Source organism: Phytophthora cinnamomi (genome assembly GCF_018691715.1).
Source record: "Phytophthora cinnamomi strain GKB4 chromosome Unknown Contig26, whole genome shotgun sequence".
In the NCBI taxonomy this organism is placed as follows: domain Eukaryota; phylum Oomycota; class Peronosporomycetes; order Peronosporales; family Peronosporaceae; genus Phytophthora; species Phytophthora cinnamomi.
In genome coordinates, this window is record NW_027150959.1 from 813,029 (window position 1) to 836,768 (window position 23,740).

General features: G+C 56.5%; 12 protein-coding genes across 12 annotated transcripts; 3 read left to right on the forward strand and 9 right to left on the reverse strand.

The window, feature by feature from the left end:
- Positions 1-2,760: 2,760 nt before the first annotated feature.
- On the reverse strand, positions 2,761-3,571 carry IUM83_08690 (putative short chain dehydrogenase; the record flags this gene model as incomplete). The annotated part of the gene is made up of 2 exons (XM_067933079.1): positions 2,761-3,360; positions 3,440-3,571. 2 exons carry the CDS (start codon positions 3,569-3,571, stop codon positions 2,761-2,763), a joined length of 732 nt encoding a protein of 243 aa, XP_067794197.1.
- Positions 3,572-4,159: 588 nt separating this feature from the next.
- On the forward strand, positions 4,160-5,137 carry IUM83_08691 (DNA binding protein; the record flags this gene model as incomplete). The annotated part of the gene is made up of 1 exon (XM_067933080.1): positions 4,160-5,137. One exon carries the CDS (start codon positions 4,160-4,162, stop codon positions 5,135-5,137), a length of 978 nt encoding a protein of 325 aa, XP_067794196.1.
- A 2,465-nt stretch (positions 5,138-7,602) lies between these two features.
- On the reverse strand, positions 7,603-8,733 carry IUM83_08692 (putative 12-oxophytodienoate reductase; the record flags this gene model as incomplete). The annotated part of the gene is made up of 1 exon (XM_067933081.1): positions 7,603-8,733. One exon carries the CDS (start codon positions 8,731-8,733, stop codon positions 7,603-7,605), a length of 1,131 nt encoding a protein of 376 aa, XP_067794195.1.
- Positions 8,734-9,327: 594 nt separating this feature from the next.
- IUM83_08693 (putative short chain dehydrogenase) lies at positions 9,328-10,134 on the forward strand (the record flags this gene model as incomplete). The annotated part of the gene is made up of 2 exons (XM_067933082.1): positions 9,328-9,459; positions 9,535-10,134. The coding sequence occupies 2 exons, from the start codon at positions 9,328-9,330 to the stop codon at positions 10,132-10,134; spliced, it is 732 nt and encodes a 243-aa protein (XP_067794194.1).
- Positions 10,135-10,384: 250 nt separating this feature from the next.
- On the reverse strand, positions 10,385-11,419 carry IUM83_08694 (uncharacterized protein; the record flags this gene model as incomplete). Its single annotated transcript, XM_067933083.1, has 1 exon — positions 10,385-11,419. The coding sequence occupies one exon, from the start codon at positions 11,417-11,419 to the stop codon at positions 10,385-10,387; it is 1,035 nt and encodes a 344-aa protein (XP_067794193.1).
- A 2,716-nt stretch (positions 11,420-14,135) lies between these two features.
- Positions 14,136-15,170, forward strand: IUM83_08695 (uncharacterized protein; the record flags this gene model as incomplete). The annotated part of the gene is made up of 1 exon (XM_067933084.1): positions 14,136-15,170. The coding sequence occupies one exon, from the start codon at positions 14,136-14,138 to the stop codon at positions 15,168-15,170; it is 1,035 nt and encodes a 344-aa protein (XP_067794192.1).
- A 250-nt stretch (positions 15,171-15,420) lies between these two features.
- Positions 15,421-16,227, reverse strand: IUM83_08696 (putative short chain dehydrogenase; the record flags this gene model as incomplete). Its single annotated transcript, XM_067933085.1, has 2 exons — positions 15,421-16,020; positions 16,096-16,227. The coding sequence occupies 2 exons, from the start codon at positions 16,225-16,227 to the stop codon at positions 15,421-15,423; spliced, it is 732 nt and encodes a 243-aa protein (XP_067794191.1).
- A 1,171-nt stretch (positions 16,228-17,398) lies between these two features.
- Positions 17,399-18,205, reverse strand: IUM83_08697 (putative short chain dehydrogenase; the record flags this gene model as incomplete). The annotated part of the gene is made up of 2 exons (XM_067933086.1): positions 17,399-17,998; positions 18,074-18,205. The coding sequence occupies 2 exons, from the start codon at positions 18,203-18,205 to the stop codon at positions 17,399-17,401; spliced, it is 732 nt and encodes a 243-aa protein (XP_067794190.1).
- A 380-nt stretch (positions 18,206-18,585) lies between these two features.
- IUM83_08698 (Pol Polyprotein) lies at positions 18,586-19,010 on the reverse strand (the record flags this gene model as incomplete). Its single annotated transcript, XM_067933087.1, has 2 exons — positions 18,586-18,753; positions 18,846-19,010. 2 exons carry the CDS (start codon positions 19,008-19,010, stop codon positions 18,586-18,588), a joined length of 333 nt encoding a protein of 110 aa, XP_067794199.1.
- Positions 19,011-19,371: 361 nt separating this feature from the next.
- Positions 19,372-20,178, reverse strand: IUM83_08699 (putative short chain dehydrogenase; the record flags this gene model as incomplete). The annotated part of the gene is made up of 2 exons (XM_067933088.1): positions 19,372-19,971; positions 20,047-20,178. The coding sequence occupies 2 exons, from the start codon at positions 20,176-20,178 to the stop codon at positions 19,372-19,374; spliced, it is 732 nt and encodes a 243-aa protein (XP_067794198.1).
- A 612-nt stretch (positions 20,179-20,790) lies between these two features.
- On the reverse strand, positions 20,791-21,821 carry IUM83_08700 (RNA-binding domain-containing protein; the record flags this gene model as incomplete). The annotated part of the gene is made up of 2 exons (XM_067933089.1): positions 20,791-21,611; positions 21,692-21,821. The coding sequence occupies 2 exons, from the start codon at positions 21,819-21,821 to the stop codon at positions 20,791-20,793; spliced, it is 951 nt and encodes a 316-aa protein (XP_067794068.1).
- A 289-nt stretch (positions 21,822-22,110) lies between these two features.
- IUM83_08701 (Short chain dehydrogenase) lies at positions 22,111-22,883 on the reverse strand (the record flags this gene model as incomplete). Its single annotated transcript, XM_067933090.1, has 2 exons — positions 22,111-22,677; positions 22,758-22,883. The coding sequence occupies 2 exons, from the start codon at positions 22,881-22,883 to the stop codon at positions 22,111-22,113; spliced, it is 693 nt and encodes a 230-aa protein (XP_067794256.1).
- Between the last annotated feature and the right edge of the window lie 857 nt (positions 22,884-23,740).

Below are 23,740 nucleotides of genomic sequence, written 5' to 3' on the forward strand. Positions count from 1 at the left end.
GGACGATAAAGTGTTCGACAAACACTCGTTGTTTGTACGAGAAGCGCACGTTCACGACGCGCTTCTCGGTCTTCACGATGGCACCTGTTGCCAGTCGTACCTCCAGAAGACTTCGAGGTGTATCTACCTCCTCGAAGTCAAGTCTTGACAGGCTTCGTAGTCGAACAAAGTTGTTCGACGCGCCTGAGTCTACCAATGCTCGAAGAGAGTCACTCGCTCTCTTCGAGTAAACCTTCAAGATGACTAGGTTTGGCCTGTCATCTTGTTTCTTGCAGTGAGAGCTGGTCTCACTGGGGGCTGCAGTCCTCAGTGTCGCGTGCCCGATGTCGGCACGCGCGACTGCATTACCAGTAGGGCGCCCCGCGCCTACTGGATGTTCGCGTTTTTGTTGGTCCGCGGCGATGCCTAGCATCGCCACGACGGCCACCTCCAGGGGGGCATGGGAGCTGTGCACTCCCGTGCAAAGTGACCGATCCTTCCGCAACGGAAGCATCGCACGTTACCTCCCTGCTGCTGGTAACCAGCAGTTGTTGCGCTCGAGAGGTCCATTGGCTCCGGACCTCCCGTCCTCGCTACCGGGCGCGGTTGCGGCCTCGGTACGTTTACATGGAGTTTAGCCTGCCGCAGGCTAAACTCTTCTTGCATGGCAAGAGTGATTGCAGCTTCGAGAGTACTCGGGTACTCTCGGAAGAGATAGGTCTTCACAGGCCCATCTCTAAGCCCCTTCATGAACGTGACGACCTTGGTCGCCTCGTCAATCGGGAGTTAGTCACGATATTTGATACCAAATATCGTGCGCGCTGCGCGTAAGCATGGACGTCATGCTTACCCTGCTGAAGGTCGAGGAACTCCGCCCTCGACCGGAACTCGTTTTGCGGGGGCTCAAACGCTTGTTTGAGCTCCTCTTTGAACACTTCGTACGTGCTGAAGCACGTAGGATCGGAGAGTCGGCGTCCATACGCCCAACTCCTTGCGCGTCCGCCAAGGCAGGACATGGCGAACGCGACCTTCGACAGCGGGTCGACGATGCGTCGAGCCGCTATGGCTGTGTCGAGTTCGACAAGCCATCGGAGGAGAGGCTCGCCCTCTCTTCCCACATAATTGCTTACGCTCAACTTTAATGGTTGAGCACGCGGTGTCGTCCCTGACGACGCCGTCACTGAGGAAGCAGCATCACGCTGCTCCTTCATGATGAAGCCCAGAGCAACACCATGTTGCTCCGTCGGCGATAGCGTACGCAGCATTGTAGCTATCGCCGCTTCTCCAATGACTGTTGACAGTCGTTGGAGGGCCTCCCACTCTGGGTCAGACAGGTGGGGGCAGTCAGCGCGTGCAACATGCGTTGCAGGCGTGTTGGAGCTCTCCATGGGCACCTCCGTGCTCATGTGGTTCTCGGCTCCGCGTTCGTACGCCGCGTACGAACGTCAAGCAGTCGGTCGTTGGACGGACTACAAAGTGCTACCAGGTGTAGTGGGTCTAACTTGACTCACTACTTTAGCTTACACGTTGCGCAACGTGTATGAGGAAGCGTAAGTACTTAGTAATTACTTAGGTTAATTATATTTGAATACACAAATATAAGTTAAGTAACAAAAGGATTCCAAGTGACTTAGATTAGGTAAAATGAGAACTGTATTGTTTGTAAATTGATCTTCCTCTAAAATCTGCTAAAAACTGTTTATCATCTATGAAAGGGTTGGCAGCGGCTGGCTGTCAGAGCCCCGCTAATATGCATGTCTCTGATTGGTAGAAAGATGCTGCTTTCTACCAATAGGATCTTTTGGGTGTGTGTGGACCACTCACTGTGGTGGTCCACTTCAATGTATCCATCGGTGTGTCTTACACCAATGTGAGGAAGTATCCAAAACGTTTAACAGATAACCTATCTGTTAAATTCACAAGTGGCTTGCAGCCACTTGTACGTGTAACCCCGTTACAGTTGGATAGCGGCAACGGCAGGGACGGTGATGGTGCTTACCATCCGAAGTTGCAGCATGTACGCTGTTAGTGTCCGGCTAGCTATCCCCTTGTTTACACTTGATTCGTTAACTTGAAGTTATAATCATTTAGAGTTCAATTTAGGATAGTCACTCGAATGGTCCGCAGCGGTCTCCAGCGTTCGTCGTTGCTTTTGTGCGGAATTTTGGTCAGATATTTGTGGCACGCATTGATAGTCTAGCTGAAAAGTGTTCGAGCGGTGAAAGCAGCCGCTCACCGCATACCTTTTGCAAAAGGTGGTCAACATGTGCACTAGGCAGAGGACGTCACCGACGGTGCTGGGGAGACAACCATTGGCCCAGAAAAACCGCTGGGTTCGCTAGATCTACGTTTGTGTATGGATGGTACCCGACTTGGTGTCGGTACGTTTGGTCACCACACAACGAGTTTAGCAAAATAGCAAATGACTGGTACCAATGATACAGTATTCATAATTTCCAAGTCAATAATTGCTAAACAAAATTTCGTTCAATTAATGCAATCATTGGAGCTTAAGTGGGTAGATTATGGAGTTATTATAAATACCATAATTTATCCCCCGTGAAGTATTAATACTTATCCATATTATTGTTTTTTATAAATCACGCTGCTAGCGATAGAACTTACCCCTACAAGCAGAGTTCGATTCTATTCCAGATATCGATCGTAGTCGAGTCGAAGAAGGAAGCGTAGGGCTCTCGTTCCGCCCCGCGGATTTGGAGCCTTCAGGTGTGTGCTCCTCTGATCGAAGAGGAAAGGAGACCGGTATTGCTAAAAAAAATCTTACCAAGGCAGTTCGGACACGGGGATCTGAGGATCCAGGTTGAAGAACTTGCTCGTGCTATCCAGCGTCAGCTCAGCGATGAGGCTCGTCATGGCGGCCACGCTGTCCGACGGCTTGAGCGTCGCGTCGCCCTCAGTCATGTCGGTGTCCACGTAGCCAGGATGCAGCGACACGACCGCGATATTGCTCTCGCGCAGCTCAATGGCCAGCGCACGGGTCATCATGTTGAGCGCAGCCTTGGAGGACCCGTAGCCAAAGATGGCGTTCTTATACACCGCTGCTGTCTCGGGTGTGCAGCTACCGACACTTCCCAGCAGCGACGACAGCTGGACGACGAAGGCGGTGCCATGGGCCTTCGCGGCGAGCTGCAGGTTGGGCAGCAGTGTGCGCGTGACGAGGAACGGTCCGACGGCGTTGACCTCGAACTGGCGCATGATCGACTCCTTGGTAGAAGAAGTGAGTCCACCCGGGAGACCAATCCCCGCGTTATTGATGAGCAGGTCAATGGCGACACCTTGCAGTTGACGGGCCGCCTCAATGATGGAGGCCTCATCGGCCGTGTTCATGGTGACGATCTTGAACGGAGAAAGCGTTTTTAACTGGGAGGACGGTCAAAAGATGTTAGATTGGGCTACAGCCCAGGAAGCAGAGTACAATTGTTGCTGTTCGACCTCGCACCTTGTCCGTGTTGCTGTTCGCGCGCGCTGTGGCGATGACGTTCCAGCCAGCTTTGACGTAGTGCTCGACGAAGGCGAGGCCAATGCCGCGCGTGCTTCCGGTGATGAGAATGGTCTTCTGCGTGGATGCCATGTGGATGGTGAGAAGCGTGTGTTTTCTCTTGACGAAGACGTTGGGCGTCCGCGAGCTTTTCGAAAGTGAGCTCGTTCCTAGTGACTGCGGTTTGGTCCTCAAAGCCGCCGCCTGTCTTCATATTGACGCAGGCAGGTCAGTGACCAGGTCAGTCAGCATGTCACTCAGTGATCTCAGGCCACTGAGTGACATGCTTACGGAAACTGAAACTTCAACCAAACTGATACATGTACTCAGATGACAGTGTCAAAACGATCTTTTGGTGTCTTGACGACACCTTCCGACACACAGGCTATGGCGTCATTAGGGCGATGCATGGACAACATGCCTAACGTGGCATCGACATCAATCCCAAAGTCAGCGTGCTCAGCCACCACAATCGTGGGGCTCAGACTGCAACGCAACCACGTCCGGCACAGTGTACCCGTGTCTGCATTTCCACCAATCCAGCCGGCGGCTGCTTTTCAGCCAACCGCTGGGCGTTCAACCAGCGCCATCTGTCGGCGCCGCATTCTTGACGTTGACTCGCAGTGGCGCCCCCTCAGCTACCAGTTAGGCCACCGGTACAGTACACAGTACAGTCGAGTCATGCGCTACGACCAGCAGCCGCAGCCCGGCGACGACCGCCCCAAGCTCTTCATGCCGCCCGTGCACATGCACACGCACGTGCCCGCGCACGACTACAGCCACCTCATGCAGCACCAGCAGCATCCACAGCAGCACCAGCAGCAGCAGCACGTCGTCAAGTACGAGACGGGCGCGCACTACTACCACCCCGCGCCTCACGCTCAGCCGCCCATGCTGCACGTGTCCTCGTCCGCCTACCACGCGCCCGCCGACGTCTCCGCCGCCTCGGCGTCCACGCCGCCCAACGCCAAGAAGCGCTCGCGCGAGGACCTGAACCTCAAGGAGAAGCAGCGCATGTTCAAGCTCAACGAGCGCATCGCGCAGCTCAAGACGCTGCTGGACGACGCCGGCGTGCAGACCAAGAAGAGCAAGCAGAGCATCCTGGACAACACGGTGCACCTGATCGAGAAGCTGCAGAGCGACCTGCTCATCGCCAACCAGAAGGCCGAGCGCGCCGAGCGCCAGGCCGACGGCTTCCGCGCGCAGGGCCGCAGCGCCGCGGCCGCCAAGACGGACCGCCTGCTGCGTGGCTGCTTCGAGCACTCGTCCACGCCGCGGGCCGTGGTGGATCTGTCCTTCAAGCCCGTGGCCTTCAACGGCGCCTTCGCCAGGTTCGCGGGCGTTGCGGAGCCCGCGCTCAAGAAGAAGAAGACGCTGCGCCCCTACCTCTGCGCGGACAAGGAGACCTTAGATAGCATCCTGGCCAAGACGCGCGACTCGAAACAGTCGAGGAGCGTGCTGGTCAAGACGGGGGCCAAGGGCGCGGCCGTGATCCTCGTGGCAGCTGCTCTGACCGACGACAGCGGCGACGTCGTCAACATCGAGTTTAGTCTCGTCCCGATGGACGCGCAACAGCCGCAACAGCCGACCGCCAAGAGGCAGACAGCAGGCGGCGAGGGCGGCAAGAAGGGCGCAGCTGGCTTTGACGTGCAGCTGTAAAACTTTACGACGAGTTGGTGAACCCGAAACGACCAACTGCCGTACGATCCAGCCCACCGTTTTTGATTCGAGTCGAGTGCGCGCGCCACTGAGCGCCAAATGTGAGCGTATGTATGAGAGTAAGAGTAGTAATCTTCAACACAAAGGTGAAGTATTGATCGAACGAACGGTATTCATACTTTGAGAACCTACGGGACGAGGAAGCAAGTTTTCCGACAGTACTTGACACCAAGAATTCTGCCCTGAGGGGTATGGAGCACCATGATAAAAGGATCAAATCCTCTTCGCCTTCTGCTTTTGCGCCCAACCCGCCAGCCACCCGCGTGATGGACGCAAGTGAGTTGCCTGCATTCCCCGGTGCTCACAGCCGCGCGTCTCATTGTGGCGCGAATGTCTTCACCTGGAAGGGGAAGACAGCGTGCTGCAAGTAGTCGATTCCTTTCTGGACGAACTCTCCGAGACGTTGACTTTGACTGCTGCCTACAAGATTTCGGGTGGCAGTCTGCGCTTGCTGCAGTACCTGGCTGCCCACGAATCCAAGACGAAGGACTATTTCCTGCGGCAATGGGACGTCAACGGCGTGACAGGTCAAGCAGCAGCGCGTGGTGATCTGAGATCATTGAAATGGGTCGCCGAGAGCTATTTACCCGGAGAATTCCTCACGAAAGTGGTCGCTGAAGCAGCGTCTAACGGCCACATGCAAATATTGACGTGGCTGTGGGAAAATTACCGCGACAGAGGCGACTGGGGAGGCGTTGAGCTGGCCGGAGCTATTCGTAATGGTCACCAGGACGTAGTGGGCTGGCTAAGAGAGCATGTTGTACTTCGACCCGAGTGTGCTGAGTATTTGGTGACACATGCGGCAGAGTGCGGAAATTTGGCAATTGTTCAATGGCTTTGCGAGAATTTTGTGCTGGGGATGATGGAGTACACTCTGAATGCAGCGGCGTTGAAGCATCAGTGGGAAGTCACGCGATGGCTTCTGGATAATATTAAGGGTGAAGACCTGGATGCTGCTGTCAAGTTTCGCTGCATTTACACCAGCCCAGCAGAGGTTGGAAACCTAGACATGTTCAAGTTCTTGTATGATCGAGAGCTAGTGCGAGATCCTGTGGAAGTTCTGGCTTTGGCTGCTCAGCACGGTCATTTGAACATCATCGAATGGCTCCTCGACGAAGTTGGAGATATTGGTGACGCGTTCTATCGAGCTGCATGCAGTGGCCACCTGAACGTACTGAAGTACTTGCACGAAAAAAATGCCAGACGGTTGCGGTGACCCGCTTTTGGATGGCACTGCCCACGTAGGTTCCCTAGAAGTTGTCCAGTGGCTTCATGAGAATACCCCAGCTCGCTGCTCGTTATACGCCATGGATGGAGCTGCTGGCAATGAACATCTTGAAATGGTGCGGTGGCTCCATGCTAATTACACGGAAGGATGCATCTCGCTTGCGATGCACCTGGCAGCAGTACGCGGCCATCTCATGGTGGTTAAGTGGCTTCACGAGAATCGAAGTGAGGGCTGCCAAGAAGACACCATGGCAGTTTGCGCTAGATATGGCAAACTGGAGATGGTGAAGTGGTTGTATGCCAACAGAAGTGAGGCTTTCAATGGTAGAGCGATGAATGAAGCAGCGGCAAATGGCCATCTGAATGTCATGCTGTGGCTTCAAGAAAACCGCGACGAAGGACGCACCACTGAAGCAATGGACAAAGCTGCTGGAAATGGCCATCTTGAGGTGGTGAAGCGGCTGCATGAGTATCGCGAAGAGGGGTGTACGACGATTGCAATGGATGATGCACCTAGAAACGGACACCTGGAAGTGGTAAAATGGTTGCATGCTAATCGAAATGAGGGCTGGACTACGCAGGCGATGGATGGAGCGGCCGCGAATAACCATTTGAAGGTTGTGAAGTGGCTTCGATGCAATCGCTCCGAGCGGTGCACACCTGCTGTCCTTGTGGGGCTTTTCAGCGGGTTGGCACGCCTCGACACGGTGGCGTTCATGTTCTCCAACTTTCCGGAATGCCGTTCGTTTCTTTTGAGCGACAAGTTTGACTTTCCGTAGCTCGAACTTGTAGAGTGGCTGGTCGAGCGCGCTCCTGCTGCGCTGGTCGGTTGCACACTTGAAGTGAAGTCGTGGAACTGGCATGTTTGTGACTGGCTTCGGCAGCACAACTGGATGGTGGTCAACCAAGATACGGTTCATTGCAGTTTGTTCAAACTATTAATAACGAGTGGAGTGAGGAGTAATCCGCAGCTTCTTGTGCTGTTGCCAAGTTTTACGTATCCTTCCTGAAGTCCACTGTTGTGAACATGTAAAGTGGGGCGACGCTTCACTACAGCTTACAGCTAACACCAAGTGAATGAGTTATTGGCAATTCTGAATTGGCATGGCCATCTAAAAAAAAGTATTGTGTTTGGTTTCTGCAGCCAAAGCCGCTGTTTAGAACACTAAGCATCCAGTCTAGTTACTGAGCTCGTCCTTGGGCTGGTAGAACGGAAAGTCGTTGTATCCCTTGCCGCCCAACGACGAGTTATAGTACACCTCGTGGCCAACCTCTGGGGTGATCGGCCAGTCGTTCTGGAAGCGCTCAGCCAGGTCGGGGTTGGAGATGTACAGACGGCCGAAGCCCACCAGGTCCGCCGATCCGGTGCGAATGGCTCCCTCGGCACGGTCGCGCGTGTAGTTGTTGTTGGCCATGACGATGCCCTTAAACGCCGTCTTGGCGTCGAACGCAGTGGTGAGGCGGCACTTGTCCGTGTAACCGAAGCCAAAGCCGTCCAAGATGGCCAGGTAGCCGAGTCCGTACGTGCTGAGGCGCTCCATGGTGTACTTGAACATCTCGTAGTTGTCCTCGCTGCCCATGCCGGCGAAGGCGCCGTTGGGGGCGAGGCGCACACCGATGCGGTGCGCCGGCACCACCGTCTTGACCGCCTCCACGATCTCGATCAGGAGACGCGCGCGGTTTTCAAAGGAACCGCCGTACTTGTCCGTGCGCTTGTTGGTCGCAGACTGCAGGAACTGGTCGATCAGGTAGCCGTTTGCGCCGTGGATTTCGACACCATCAAAGCCAGCCTTGAGCGCCAGCTCGGCTCCGTGGCGGTAAGACTCCACGACTCCGGGGATCTCGTCCGTCTCCAGAGCACGTGGCGTCTCGTAGTCGGACGCGACGTAGTCGGCGTTGCGCGTGTGGCCACGTTCGAGCCGCAGCGCCGAGGCCGACACGATCTCGCCCTGCGAGTTGAAGCTCGAGTGGCTCTGGCGACCCATGTGCCACATCTGCAGGAAGATCTTGCCGCCCTTCTTGTGCACGCGCTCGGTCACGCGCTTCCAGCCTTCCACGTGAGCGTCCGTGTAGCATGCGGCGGCGTGGTACCAGCCGTAGCCCTGCTCGGAGATGGCGGTGGCCTCCGAGATGATGAGGCCGGCGCCGGCGCGCTGCTCGTAGTACAGCTCGTTGTCGGCGGACGGCACGCGGTCGGCGTTGGCGCGGCCGCGGCTCAGCGGGCCGAACACGATGCGGTTCTTGAGCTCGAGGTCGTCGCCTAGCTTCAGCGGCGTGAAGAGCTTGTAGTCGGCGGTGACGGCGGCCATGGCGGTGGAGTTGAGTGGGTGTGCTAGGGGCTGCAGATTCAGGAATGAGTCCTCGCCGCGTGGGGCTCTGCGCCGCTGGAATCTTAGGGAGACATCTTTCAGCTTGTCCTCCTATTGTCTCTGACGTCAGCAGGTTAGCAGAGCCCTTGGCGGGGATTGGGCGAGAGGAGCACACGTAAGCAGAAGTGTTAACGAATCTGTGACGTGTGAGCGCCAGCAGATGGATACATTTTAATCTTTGTATACGTGATCCTGCTTCAAGGGGTGCTACAGTTTACTCGGTGGTGCGATTATGGAAACGTATCCAATACGACTCGAGCCTCGCATAACGCTGTGGCAATCAGGAACTGAGATTGTTACGGGCGGCATCTCGGGTGCGCCACTACAGTGACTGTACTAGGCTGTGTCAGCACGTTAGCGCATCCAAGATGACGCCCGTTACAATCTCACAGTGTGTACTACAGTGTCGCCCTCAAGAGCGGCGATCGGCAGCGTCTGCAAATTTCGAGGAAGTTGCCGCTTGCTAGTGACCGACATAACCACTCACTTTTCAAAACACTTCGAGCCCCAACCACTTCACCAAGTCTAACAACTATGGCATCCTCCCAGAAGACCGTCCTCATCACCGGAAGCACGCGCGGCATCGGCCTCGCTTTCGTCGAACACTACGCCAAGGCTGGCTGGAACGTCATCGCCACGGCGCGCGCGAACAGCAACACGGACAAGGTGCGAGACCAAGCACCGATAAGTACTCGGTTTCTGTGTGATAGCCCGATCTAACACTTCTCGACTACCTCGCAGTTGAAAGCGCTTTCTCCGTTCAAGGTCGTCGCCATGGACACGGCCGATGAGGCCTCCATCATTGAGGCGGCCCGTCAGCTGGAAGGTGTCGCCATTGACCTGCTCATCAACAACGCGGGGGTCGCCCTGCCGAGCGAGCTCACATCGGGCACCAAGGAGTCAATCATGCGCCAGTTCGAGGTCAACACCGTCGGGCCGTTCCTCGTCACGCGCACGCTGCTGCCCAACCTGCAGCTCGCCGCGAAGGCCCATGGCGCCGCCTTCGTCGTCCAGCTGTCGTCGTTTCTGGGAAGCATCGGCAGCTTGACGAACGACACCGCGGCCTTCTTCCGGCAGACCGGGTACGGCTACAGCTCCTCCAAGACCGCGCTCAACATGATCACTCGCTCGCTGTCGTTCGAGCTGCGCGAGAGTAACATCGCGGTTGTGTCGCTGCACCCTGGCTACGTGGACACCGACATGACCGAGGGTAAGGCGACGCTGAAGGCGTCGGATAGTGTGGCCACCATGACGAGCCTCATCGCCGGGCTGACGCCTGAGAGCACGGGCAAGTTCTTCAACGCGGACCCTCAGATCCCCGTGTCGGAGCTGCCATGGTAGGCCGGTTCTACTGGGAACACAAAGGATTATCTTCACGCAAAAATCGACAGGCCGTGCATCTCAGGAAGGTGCAATTCACGAAAGGAGATCAGTGAACCAAATCAATACATTTACTTTTCTTACAGCTTCATACAAAGGACTGCAGCGTGCTCATCGACAGACAGTAGTATACGGGGACGAAGGCGCTTGGCGCGAACGATTCCACCGTAGCGAAGTAGACCGCGAAGGCGGCCTCGAACGGTGATCCAGCTTACTCCGACCGGAGGTGGCGGTACGCCTTTTGGGACGTCTCCCCAGAACCGGCGGTGGCAGTGGTCGAGATGGGCGCTGTGGTGGTGACGCTAGCACCCGCTTTGCTGTATGCGTTGTTGTTGGTTGGGGTAGCAGCCCCACCAGCACCAGTGTCCGCAGCCCCGTTCACGTTCGCACCCGTTTTTCCACCAACACCTGCACTTCCGCCCACGGTAGCTCCAACGCCAGCGTTTCCGCTTACACCGCCACCGACACTCGCAGATCCACTCACCGCGCCGGTCACACCAGCGCCCACTTTCACACCAGCGCCAGCATTGACCCCCGCGCCAGCATTCAGTCCAGCGCCCACCTTCACACCAGCACCAGCATTCACACCAGCGCCCACCTTCACACCAGCACCAGCATTCACACCAGCGCCCACCTTCACACCAGCACCAGTATTCACACCAGCACCAGCATTCACACCAGCACCCACTCCACCAGCGCCAGCATTCACACCAGCACCCACTCCACCAGCACCACTCACGCCGGCACCCACACTAGCAGTTCCTCCAACGCCAGCAGTGCCACCAACACCGGTTCCAACGTTTCCTTCGACACCAGCGCCACCGTAGCCGTTGCCGACACCTCGGCCATACCCGCCGATGTTAGCCCCGCCGTAGCCATTGTGCGCGTCGATTCCGTAAGGTCCGGTGCTAACGCCACCGTAACCATTGCCCGCACCTCGGCCATATAGGCCAGAGCTGGCACCGCCGTAGCCGTGGCCCGCATCATGTCCGTAGAGACCAGTGTTAGCACCTCCGTAGCCATTGCCGGCACCATGTCCGTACAAGCCGGCACTAGCTCCGCCGTAGCCGTAGCCGTTTCCCGCTCCGTGTCCGTAGAGATCGGCACCGGCACGGCCAGCTCCATACAGACCCACGCCTCCGTGCAGAAGTCCGAACGTCTGGGCGGCCTCTTCCTCGGCGAACGCACCGCTCGTGAGAGCCACGACGGCGAGGCACAAGGCGGTGATCTTGCTGCTGCTGAACATTGTCGGGTCGGTCGTACTTGACGGTCTTCGAATTCGCAGGATCCGCTTGATCTCGAGTGAGGAAGTTTGGAAATGAGTCTGAGCCTGCACCGGTTTGAGGTGTGCCCTTCAGGACGCACCATCATGCAAGTTTACGACGAAGACGAAGAGGAAGTATTCCTCAGCTACGCCTCTATACTCACGCACCGCCTGGGTCAAAGAGCATAGGGCGAGATGATGACCAGCCATTTCAGCAAGTCGTCGGAAATCCGTATGGATGCTCACTTTTACCGTTCGAATACAAACTCGGGCTAGACTCGCGCCTTTTAGTGTCGCCAGGTGGCAACAGCCACGAGGCATGACCCTAGTGAAAAGTTTTCATATGTACGCGATGCAGGCGCAACCTCAGCTGGCATCGGATTCAACTTTGCTCTGCCAGGCTATCGCCCGCATTTTAATGAGTATTGCTGTTATTTGTATTGTCTTTTGTATTGTCAAAGTTGAAGTTGTGGGAACAGCAAGATTTGCATTTTTCAGTAACATATATCTCGGGTCAGTAGTCTGGCAACAATCCGTAAACTATCTGTAGCGAGGTCGCTGAAAATAATGCTCATGCCCTTTGATGAGCAATTAGACAGATTCGCAATTCTCTGGAATTAGGCATTTACGCGCGGTCCAGTTAAGTTTATTAGTTGCAGACATGGTGGAGGGTAGTGCAAAGAGTGGAGTTTTGAACGGGATGAGAAGGCATGGACATGCTGAGATATGCTTACAGTAGATCTGATCTACCTCTTGAGGGGCGGAGCCGTTGTAACAGGACACAGACACCCATCTTGAGGCTGATAGTGCAATTACAGGCTGATGTCCGCTGCGTTTCCGGTCGGGAGGGTGTTCTACAATAAACCGATTCGAGCATACTCCGCAAGATACTAACCCAAACACCGCCACTACATTGGTCGAGCTTACGAGGGAATTCAGCAGTGTCACTCAGGGTACAAATGGCCAATTCAGCAACAGCGCGCACTTCCGTGAGCTCTTGCACAGCACTTTCATGTTTACTAGCGCGATATTTTTTCCAGTCTCAACGCACGATGAGCACCAGTGACCTGGTGAGTATTCGAGCGGAAGCAAGTGGCAACAAAGTACCGTGGAGAAGCGGAGCTGAAAAATAATCAGGTTCCCTGAACAGAAGTAACCGATCAGACAACCAACAACAATTCCACGGCACAGATAGCAGGCGTTCATGTTCAGTCAGAGAAAACATACATAGTTCATTTAGGAAGTGCGACCAAGCAACGCCATCGATCCAGCGATCGACATACAATGACAATCACTTTTGGACGAAATCGATTACAGTGATGCAGGTAGAACGGATGTAGAGTGGCTACACAAGCTTGCTCAATTGGATCGAACAACTTACACACTCGCTGCGGAAAAATTTGGTTTAATATGCAAGAATTGACCGGCCAACTATCCAAATACCACCCAAGATCATACCCTGCGTCAAAGCACAAAACGACTTCGGATTCACAAAGTTAGACATGCTGTTTCAGCATCACAAAAACAAATTCTGTAGTCAGGTTCCGATACATGAAAAGGCAACGCAACACAGGTGTGACACTTTCAGGATACTGAAGTCTACTCAAAGTGCTCCTCGTAAATAGTAGCGTTCTCCACTAAACAAGATAACTTCTTTATTATGAAAGATTTTTCAGACTCGTCTACAAACCTTCGACAACTTGCAATCGGACCGTCATCAGCCTCAATCTGGGTCTCTGCATCAAGTTACAACGGCTTCGCCCCTCACTGGAGCATCTTCAAACCTGGAAGTCACCGCTAACTTTGTTGCTAATAGCGATGGAGAAGCTTATGCTGTGTGTGGCGACTGGAGCATCTTCAAAACCTGGAAGTCACCGCTGACTTCGTTGCTGATAGCGATGGTCAAGTTTATGCTGTGTGTGGCGAAGAGGCAGATCAGATCTACTGTAAGCATATCTCAGCATGTCCATGCCTTCTCATCCCGTTCAAAACTCCACTCTTTGCACTACCCTCCACCATGTCTGCAACTAATAAACTTAACTGGACCGCGCGTAAATGCCTAATTCCAGAGAATTGCGAATCCGTCTAATTGCTCATCAAAGGGCATGAGCATTATTTTCAGCGACCTCGCTACAGATAGTTTACGGATTGTTGCCAGACTACTGACCCGAGATATATGTTACTGAAAAATGCAAATCTTGCTGTTCCCACAACTTCAACTTTGACAATACAAAAGACAATACAAATAACAGCAATACTCATTAAAATGCGGGCGATAGCCTGGCAGAGCAAAGTTGAATCCGATGCCAGCTGAGGTTGCGCCTGCATCGCGTACATATGAAAACTTTTCACTAGGGTCATGCCTCGTGGCTGTTGCCACCTGGCGACACTAAAAGGCGCGAGTCTAGCCCGAGTTTGTATTCGAACGGTAAAAGTGAGCATCCATACGGATTTCCGACGACTTGCTGAAATGGCTGGTCATCATCTCGCCCTATGCTCTTTGACCCAGGCGGTGCGTGAGTATAGAGGCGTAGCTGAGGAATACTTCCTCTTCGTCTTCGTCGTAAACTTGCATGATGGTGCGTCCTGAAGGGCACACCTCAAACCGGTGCAGGCTCAGACTCATTTCCAAACTTCCTCACTCGAGATCAAGCGGATCCTGCGAATTCGAAGACCGTCAAGTACGACCGACCCGACAATGTTCAGCAGCAGCAAGATCACCGCCTTGTGCCTCGCCGTCGTGGCTCTCACGAGCGGTGCGTTCGCCGAGGAAGAGGCCGCCCAGACGTTCGGACTTCTGCACGGAGGCGTGGGTCTGTATGGAGCTGGCCGTGCCGGTGCCGATCTCTACGGACACGGAGCGGGAAACGGCTACGGCTACGGCGGAGCTAGTGCCGGCTTGTACGGACATGGTGCCGGCAATGGCTACGGAGGTGCTAACACTGGTCTCTACGGACATGATGCGGGCCACGGCTACGGCGGTGCCAGCTCTGGCCTATATGGCCGAGGTGCGGGCAATGGTTACGGTGGCGTTAGCACCGGACCTTACGGAATCGACGCGCACAATGGCTACGGCGGGGCTAACATCGGCGGGTATGGCCGAGGTGTCGGCAACGGCTACGGTGGCGCTGGTGTCGAAGGAAACGTTGGAACCGGTGTTGGTGGCACTGCTGGCGTTGGAGGAACTGCTAGTGTGGGTGCCGGCGTGAGTGGTGCTGGTGGAGTGGGTGCTGGTGTGAATGCTGGCGCTGGTGGAGTGGGTGCTGGTGTGAATGCTGGTGCTGGTGTGAATACTGGTGCTGGTGTGAAGGTGGGCGCTGGTGTGAATGCTGGTGCTGGTGTGAAGGTGGGCGCTGGTGTGAATGCTGGTGCTGGTGTGAAGGTGGGCGCTGGACTGAATGCTGGCGCGGGGGTCAATGCTGGCGCTGGTGTGAAAGTGGGCGCTGGTGTGACCGGCGCGGTGAGTGGATCTGCGAGTGTCGGTGGCGGTGTAAGCGGAAACGCTGGCGTTGGAGCTACCGTGGGCGGAAGTGCAGGTGTTGGTGGAAAAACGGGTGCGAACGTGAACGGGGCTGCGGACACTGGTGCTGGTGGGGCTGCTACCCCAACCAACAACAACGCATACAGCAAAGCGGGTGCTAGCGTCACCACCACAGCGCCCATCTCGACCACTGCCACCGCCGGTTCTGGGGAGACGTCCCAAAAGACTTACCGCCACCTCCGGTCGGAGTAAGCTGGATCACCGTTCGAGGCCGCCTTCGCGGTCTACTTCGCTACGGTGGAATCGTTCGCGCCAAGCGCCTTCGTCCCCGTATACTACTGTCTGTCGATGAGCACGCTGCAGTCCTTTGTATGAAGCTGTAAGAAAAGTAAATGTATTGATTTGGTTCACTGATCTCCTTTCGTGAATTGCACCTTCCTGAGATGCACGGCCTGTCGATTTTTGCGTGAAGAGAGTCCTTTGTGTTCCCAGTAGAACCGGCCTACCATGGCAGCTCCGACACGGGGATCTGAGGGTCCGCGTTGAAGAACTTGCCCGTGCTCTCAGGCGTCAGCCCGGCGATGAGGCTCGTCATGGTGGCCACACTATCCGACGCCTTCAGCGTCGCCTTACCCTCGGTCATGTCGGTGTCCACGTAGCCAGGGTGCAGCGACACAACCGCGATGTTACTCTCGCGCAGCTCGAACGACAGCGAGCGAGTGATCATGTTGAGCGCGGTCTTGGAGGAGCTGTAGCCGTACCCGGTCTGCCGGAAGAAGGCCGCGGTGTCGTTCGTCAAGCTGCCGATGCTTCCCAGAAACGACGACAGCTGGACGACGAAGGCGGCGCCATGGGCCTTCGCGGCGAGCTGCAGGTTGGGCAGCAGCGTGCGCGTGACGAGGAACGGCCCGACGGTGTTGACCTCGAACTGGCGCATGATTGACTCCTTGGTGCCCGATGTGAGCTCGCTCGGCAGGGCGACCCCCGCGTTGTTGATGAGCAGGTCAATGGCGACACCTTCCAGCTGACGGGCCGCCTCAATGATGGAGGCCTCATCGGCCGTGTCCATGGCGACGACCTTGAACGGAGAAAGCGCTTTCAACTGCGAGGTAGTCGAGAAGTGTTAGATCGGGCTATCACACAGAAACCGAGTACTTATCGGTGCTTGGTCTCGCACCTTGTCCGTGTTGCTGTTCGCGCGCGCCGTGGCGATGACGTTCCAGCCAGCCTTGACGTAGTGTTCGACGAAAGCGAGGCCGATGCCGCGCGTGCTTCCGGTGATGAGGACGGTCTTCTGGGAGGATGCCATAGTTGTTAGACTTGGTGAAGTGTTTGGGGCTCGAAGTGTTTTGAAAAGTGAGTGGTTATGTCGGTACACTAGCAAGCGGCAATTTCCTTGAAATTTGCAAACGCTGCCGATTGAAGACGACACTGGACTAGGCTGTCTCGGCGCGTTGGCGCATCCGAGTTGACGCCCTCAAGCGTGCACTCAAGTTTACTCGGCCGTGCGATTGCATGTACATGTATAACGCACTGGTCCCTGTGGCAATCAAGAACTGAGATTGTTACGGCTGGATCACGTATTCCAAGTGTAAAATGTATCCATCTGTCGGCGCTCACACGTCACAGATTGTAGACACTTCCACTTTCTCGGCCAATCCCCGCCTAGGGCTCCGCTAACCTGCTGACGTCACACCTTGCCCTCCTTGGGGTGCAGTGAAAGACCAGCGTTCTGCAGGCGCGTGAAGACTTCGCGCAGGTGCAGTAGGTGCTCTTCAAAAGAGCTCGAGAACACCAGTATACCGTCCAGATACACGCGAACGTACTCCAGATCACCAAGCAAGACGTCCATCGCTGCCTGGAACCCCCATCGGTAGTCGGGGGCCGTCGATACCCCATCGGTAGTCGCAGGAACACGAACGTGCCGAGAGGCGTCGTGATGGTCGTCACCCTGCGGTTGAGCTCAGCTAGCAAGCAGACGTAGTAACACATCGGCACGTCGAAGACCGACTTGAGCCTGATCTTCAGCAGCGACCTAAGCAGCTCCTTGACATCCGTATTGGGGTATTATAGTGGTGGCGCCGCAGCTTCTTGTTCAGCTTGTGAAAGTCGCAGACCATACGGCAAAGCGGGTGCTAACGTCGCCACCACGGCAGCTATAACGACCACCACCACCGCCAGTTCTGGGGAGACGTCCCAAAAGGCGTACCGCCACCTCCGGTCGGAGTAAGCTGGATCACCGTTCGAGGCCGCCTTCGCGGTCTATTTCGCTACGGTGGAATCGTTCGCGCCAAGCGCCTTCGTCTCCGTATACTATTGTCTGTCGATGAGCACGCTGCAGTCCTTTGTATGAAGCTGTAAGAAAAGTAAATGTATTGATTTGGTTCACTGATCTCCTTTCGTGAATTGCACCTTCCTGAGATGCACGGCCTGTCGATTTTTGCGTGAAGAGAATCCTTTGTGTTCCCAGTAGAACCGGCCTACCATGGCAGCTCCGACACGGGGATCTGAGGGTCCGCGTTGAAGAACTTGCCCGTGCTCTCAGGCGTCAGCCCGGCGATGAGGCTCGTCATGGTGGCCACACTATCCGACGCCTTCAGCGTCGCCTTACCCTCGGTCATGTCGGTGTCCACGTAGCCAGGGTGCAGCGACACAACCGCGATGTTACTCTCGCGCAGCTCGAACGACAGCGAGCGAGTGATCATGTTGAGCGCGGTCTTGGAGGAGCTGTAGCCGTACCCGGTCTGCCGGAAGAAGGCCGCGGTGTCGTTCGTCAAGCTGCCGATGCTTCCCAGAAACGACGACAGCTGGACGACGAAGGCGGCGCCATGGGCCTTCGCGGCGAGCTGCAGGTTGGGCAGCAGCGTGCGCGTGACGAGGAACGGCCCGACGGTGTTGACCTCGAACTGGCGCATGATTGACTCCTTGGTGCCCGATGTGAGCTCGCTCGGCAGGGCGACCCCCGCGTTGTTGATGAGCAGGTCAATGGCGACACCTTCCAGCTGACGGGCCGCCTCAATGATGGAGGCCTCATCGGCCGTGTCCATGGCGACGACCTTGAACGGAGAAAGCGCTTTCAACTGCGAGGTAGTCGAGAAGTGTTAGATCGGGCTATCACACAGAAACCGAGTACTTATCGGTGCTTGGTCTCGCACCTTGTCCGTGTTGCTGTTCGCGCGCGCCGTGGCGATGACGTTCCAGCCAGCCTTGACGTAGTGTTCGACGAAAGCGAGGCCGATGCCGCGCGTGCTTCCGGTGATGAGGACGATCTTCTGGGAGGATGCCATAGTTGTTAGACTTGGTGGGTGTTTGGGGCTCGAAGTGTTTTGAAAAGTGAGTGGTTATGTCGGTACACTAGCAAGCGGCAATTTCCTTGAAATTTGCAAACGCTGCCGATTGAAGACGACACTGGACTAGGCTGTCTCGGCGCGTTGGCGCATCCGAGTTGACGCCCTCAAGCGTGCACTCAAGTTTACTCGGCCGTGCGATTGCATGTACATGTACAACGCACTGGTCCCTGTGGCAATCAAGAACTGAGATTGTTACGGCTGGATCACGTATTCCAAGTGTAAAATGTATCCATCTGTCGGCGCTCACACGTCACAGATTGTAGACACTTCCACTTTCTCGGCCAATCCCCGCCTAGGGCTCCGCTAACCTGCTGACGTCACACCTTGCCCTCCTTGGGGTGCAGTGAAAGACCAGCGTTCTGCAGGCGCGTGAAGACTTCGCGCAGGTGCAGTAGGTGCTCTTCAAAAGAGCTCGAGAACACCAGTATACCGTCCAGATACACGCGAACGTACTCCAGATCACCAAGCAAGACGTCCATCGCTGCCTGGAACCCCCATCGGTAGTCGGGGGCCGTCGATACCCCATCGGTAGTCGCAGGAACACGAACGTGCCGAGAGGCGTCGTGATGGTCGTCACCCTGCGGTTGAGCTCAGCTAGCAAGCAGACGTAGTAACACATCGGCACGTCGAAGACCGACTTGAGCCTGATCTTCAGCAGCGACCTAAGCAGCTCCTTGACATCCTTATTGGGGTAGTGGTGGCGCCGCAGCTTCTTGTTCAGCTTGTGAAAGTCGCAGACCATACGGCAAAGCGGGTGCTAGCGTCGCCACCACGGCAGCTATAACGACCACCACCACCGCCAGTTCTGGGGAGACGTCCCAAAAGGCGTACCGCCACCTCCGGTCGGAGTAAGCTGGATCACCGTTCGAGGCCGCCTTCGCGGTCTATTTCGCTACGGTGGAATCGTTCGCGCCAAGCGCCTTCGTCTCCGTATACTATTGTCTGTCGATGAGCACGCTGCAGTCCTTTGTATGAAGCTGTAAAAATAGTAAATGTATTGATTTGGTTCACTGATCTCCTTTCGTGAATTGCACCTTCCTGAGATGCACGGCCTGTCGATTTTTGCGTGAAGAGAATCCTTTGTGTTTCCCAGTAGAACCGGCCTACCATGGCAGCTCCGACACGGGGATCTGAGGGTCCGCGTTGAAGAACTTGCCCGTGCTCTCAGGCGTCAGCCCGGCGATGAGGCTCGTCATGGTGGCCACACTATCCGACGCCTTCAGCGTCGCCTTACCCTCGGTCATGTCGGTGTCCACGTAGCCAGGGTGCAGCGACACAACCGCGATGTTACTCTCGCGCAGCTCGAACGACAGCGAGCGAGTGATCATGTTGAGCGCGGTCTTGGAGGAGCTGTAGCCGTACCCGGTCTGCCGGAAGAAGGCCGCGGTGTCGTTCGTCAAGCTGCCGATGCTTCCCAGAAACGACGACAGCTGGACGACGAAGGCGGCGCCATGGGCCTTCGCGGCGAGCTGCAGGTTGGGCAGCAGCGTGCGCGTGACGAGGAACGGCCCGACGGTGTTGACCTCGAACTGGCGCATGATTGACTCCTTGGTGCCCGATGTGAGCTCGCTCGGCAGGGCGACCCCCGCGTTGTTGATGAGCAGGTCAATGGCGACACCTTCCAGCTGACGGGCCGCCTCAATGATGGAGGCCTCATCGGCCGTGTCCATGGCGACGACCTTGAACGGAGAAAGCGCTTTCAACTGCGAGGTAGTCGAGAAGTGTTAGATCGGGCTATCACACAGAAACCGAGTACTTATCGGTGCTTGGTCTCGCACCTTGTCCGTGTTGCTGTTCGCGCGCGCCGTGGCGATGACGTTCCAGCCAGCCTTGACGTAGTGTTCGACGAAAGCGAGGCCGATGCCGCGCGTGCTTCCGGTGATGAGGACGGTCTTCTGGGAGGATGCCATAGTTGTTAGACTTGGTGAAGTGTTTGGGGCTCGAAGTGTTTTGAAAAGTGAGTGGTTATGTCGGTACACTAGCAAGCGGCAATTTCCTTGAAATTTGCAAACGCTGCCGATTGAAGACGACACTGAGCTAGGGTGTATCAGCGCGTTGGCGCAAACGAGATGACGCCTGTAACAATCTCAGTTCTTGATTGCCACAGGGACTAGTGCATTATGTAAGCCGAAGAGAGGCTCGAGTCATATCTGATACGTTGCCATCATCGCAACGACCGTGCAGTTTCTGGATCACGTATTCTTAGAAGAATGCAAGAGGAAAACAATCGTGCTGCTTTTTTGAAAGCAGACGCACGATTCGGGGTATACACATCGTCGAAGTATTGTTGATTTTCATCAAAATTCCCCATCAACGTATGCATCCTCCTTGGTCTTCGAGCCTGCGAAAGACCAATTCAAAATGACTACTAAGTTCTTCACGGACGCAATGAGTACTTAAAAGTATTGAAGATGTGAAGCATGTGTTCATTAGAAAGGGTAGGCAGCACGAAACCAAAAACACGTGAACCAATACGGCAGTACGAGCAGTGAGGCTGAAATAGTGTAGCACGCCGTCGGCCCTTAGCTGCGACTGCGGCTTCGGCTGCTACTGCGGCTGCGACGTCGACTGCGTCCGCGACTGGAGCTTCGGCTGCGGCTTCTGCTGCTGAAGCTTCTTCCCCGGCTCCTGCTCCTGCTGCGACTGGCACTGCGGCTGCGGCTGCGTCCGCGCGCGCGGCTGAAGCTGCGGCTGCGACTTCTGCTGCTAAAGCTCCTGCTCCTGCTTCTGCTGGGGCTGCGGCGGCGGCGGAACGGGCTCGGCGAGCGTCGACGGCCCCCGCGGAAGGGCGGCGGCGGGCTGCGCCGTCCGCCTCTGAACGGCGAGGCCGCGCGTCGTCGGAATGCCGGCGAGCGCGAGCGGGAGCGGCCTCCGCGCCGGTTGTTGCCGAAGCTGCGGCTGCGACTGCGGCTTCTGCCGCGGAAGGGGGAGGCGCCGCGGCGTCCGCGTCCGCCTCGAGGCGGCGAGCGCTGGCGGCTGCGCGAGGCTGGGGACAGCGAGCGCGCGCGTCCGCCGCGGCGGCTGCGGCTCCGGGGGGAGAGCGCGCGCCGAGCGGCGTTGGGCTCGGGCCGCGGCGCGTCCGGCAGCACGCGCAGCTTGTTGCCGTCCAGCCAGCCGTCGTGCATGTGGTCCTTGGCGCTGTCGGCGTCCTGCTGCGAGGCGAAGGCCACCAGGGCGCTGGCCTTGCCGCGCGGCACGGCCATGTCCACGCGCAGCACGAGCCCGAACTTGCCGAAGATCTCGCGTAGGTGGTCGGCGTTCACGTTGCGCGTGAGGTTCTCCACGCGCAGCGCCACGGGGTTGGGTTTGGGCTTGGGCTTGGCGTCTGCGGGCGCGCGCGCGTCTGTTGCAGGGCGGGGAGGGTCAGAGGAAGGGCGAGAGGAAGGAGGAGGAAGAGAGAGAGAGAGAGGAAGAGGCTCGTACTGGACGCGGAGCGGGAGCGGGAACGGGACGCAGAGCGCGAGCGCGACGCGGAGCCTTTGCGACGTGCGGGCGACTGCGTCTGCGTCGGCGAGCGCGAGCGGGAGCGCGGGTTACGCGGCGGCGAGGCCATGGCGGCGGAGCTGCTGGCAGTGGCGCGGATGACTAGGGAATGGATCGCGAGCGCGGCGATACTGTAGTTCGTCATTTGATGTTGTATGATAGGTTTTGGGATTTTTTTAGGGTGTGGGTGAAGAGGATGCGGATGGAATTGGGTTTTTGATTGTTGGGTTTATTACGCGAGGAGCTTCAGGAACTCAACTGTTTGTCTGCTGCTTCCAACTTACCACGAGTGTAATGGACCGACCCTCGCTTGACATGGCTTGCACCGCCCAAATGGGTGGGTTCTCGATACCTCTGACTCACCACGGGAGGTTGCTGCCGTTGAAGTGGAAGAACTTGCCGCTGTCGTCGGGAGTGGCCTCCGCGATGATCTTCGTCAGGCCAGCCACGCTGTCCTCAGGCGTGGTCTGGCCGGTGTGGCCAGTCATGCGGGTCACCACATACCCGGGATGCAGCGCCAGCGCGATGATCTTCTCGTCCTTCAGGTCGGTGGCCAGACTCGAGTTCACCATGTTCAGAGCCGTTTTGGAAGCGCGGTATCCGTACATGCCGCCTGAGCCGTTGTCCGCGATGCTCCCCATGCGAGAAGAGACCTGGCCGACCATGGCCGAGCCGTTCTTGGCGACCGCCAGTTTTAAGTTCGGCAGGAACGCGCGCGTCATGAGGAACGGGCCCACGGCGTTGACCTCGAACTGCTTCATCATCTCGGCCTTGGTGGTCTTGTCGATGCCGCCTCCACCGCCAATGCCGGCGTTGTTGATCAACAGGTCGATGGATTCGCCCTTGAGCTGCTCGGCCGCAGCCGTGATCGACTCCTCGTCGCTCGTGTCGATCTGGACGACCTTCTCGAGCTTGAGTTCCTTGAGCTGATCACAAATGTAAACGAGGCAATGTTAGATGGCGGTTGGGGGGGGGGGGGGGGGGGGGAGCAATGGTAGCAACTTACGTCGGTAGCGCTCTGCGGGTCGCGGGCAGCAGCGATGACCTTCCAGCCGTTGGCCGCGTAGTGTTTGGTGAAGGCGAGGCCGATGCCGCGGTTGCTGCCGGTGATCAGAACAGTCTTGGCGCTCATCTTTGTTCGGGAGTGTGCTTGGTCGGATGCGTTTTCGGGACTGAGCACTGAGGTTTTTGACCAGGTACGTCGTGGTTCGTCAACACTTACACTCATACGTCATCTAGGTTTACAGCGGCGAAAGCGATTCACGCAATCAGGCACGTGGGGACTCGCCTATATCTTTCACCTCTATTGCGCTCGCAGCTCTACAGGTAGTCTTATTCAAGTTCGTCTCGAAAGACATTTCTCCGGTCGGTTCAAAGTTTTGACGCAAAAAGTTGTGTAGCAATTTTGAGATTAGAGCTCTAATTGTCACTTCCCCGTTTACACTTTGAACATTGGTTAAAATGACTGGCTAATTTCATCCAATTACTCATCATCGGTACAGTACGCTTTCAACTAAGTACGGTAACTATCAAGTTCAACGCGACGCTGGACTTGACACGCATGTCGAGCATCCTCCCGCTCATCCGAAGCCACCCCATCATGAGATCCGTCTGCTCTCCGGTGTTTGACACCGACGCAGTCCCGGTCATTTTCGATCGCAACCTGCAAAGTTTGCACGAAAGCAGTTGCCACGGAACTCGACGTGACTCCGTCCGAAGCCACCGCGACGGCGCTCTCATCTTCGTGACTTCATGCTCGCGTTTTGCTCTGCATTTCCGTCGCCGCCGCGGTGGTCTGCCCTGTCTTCGGCTCCCGCCGCGACACTGGGAGTCGTGTGAACTGCTGCAAGGACTGGGCGCGTGCTTTCGCCTCTGAGAAATAGGGTGCTCATGGCGGTCTCGGTGGGGACCAAAACCTGACGACGAAGCTCTCTTGGCAACAAGCGGGAGATCAGCCACCGCTGCCACCATGGAAATGAATTAATAGCG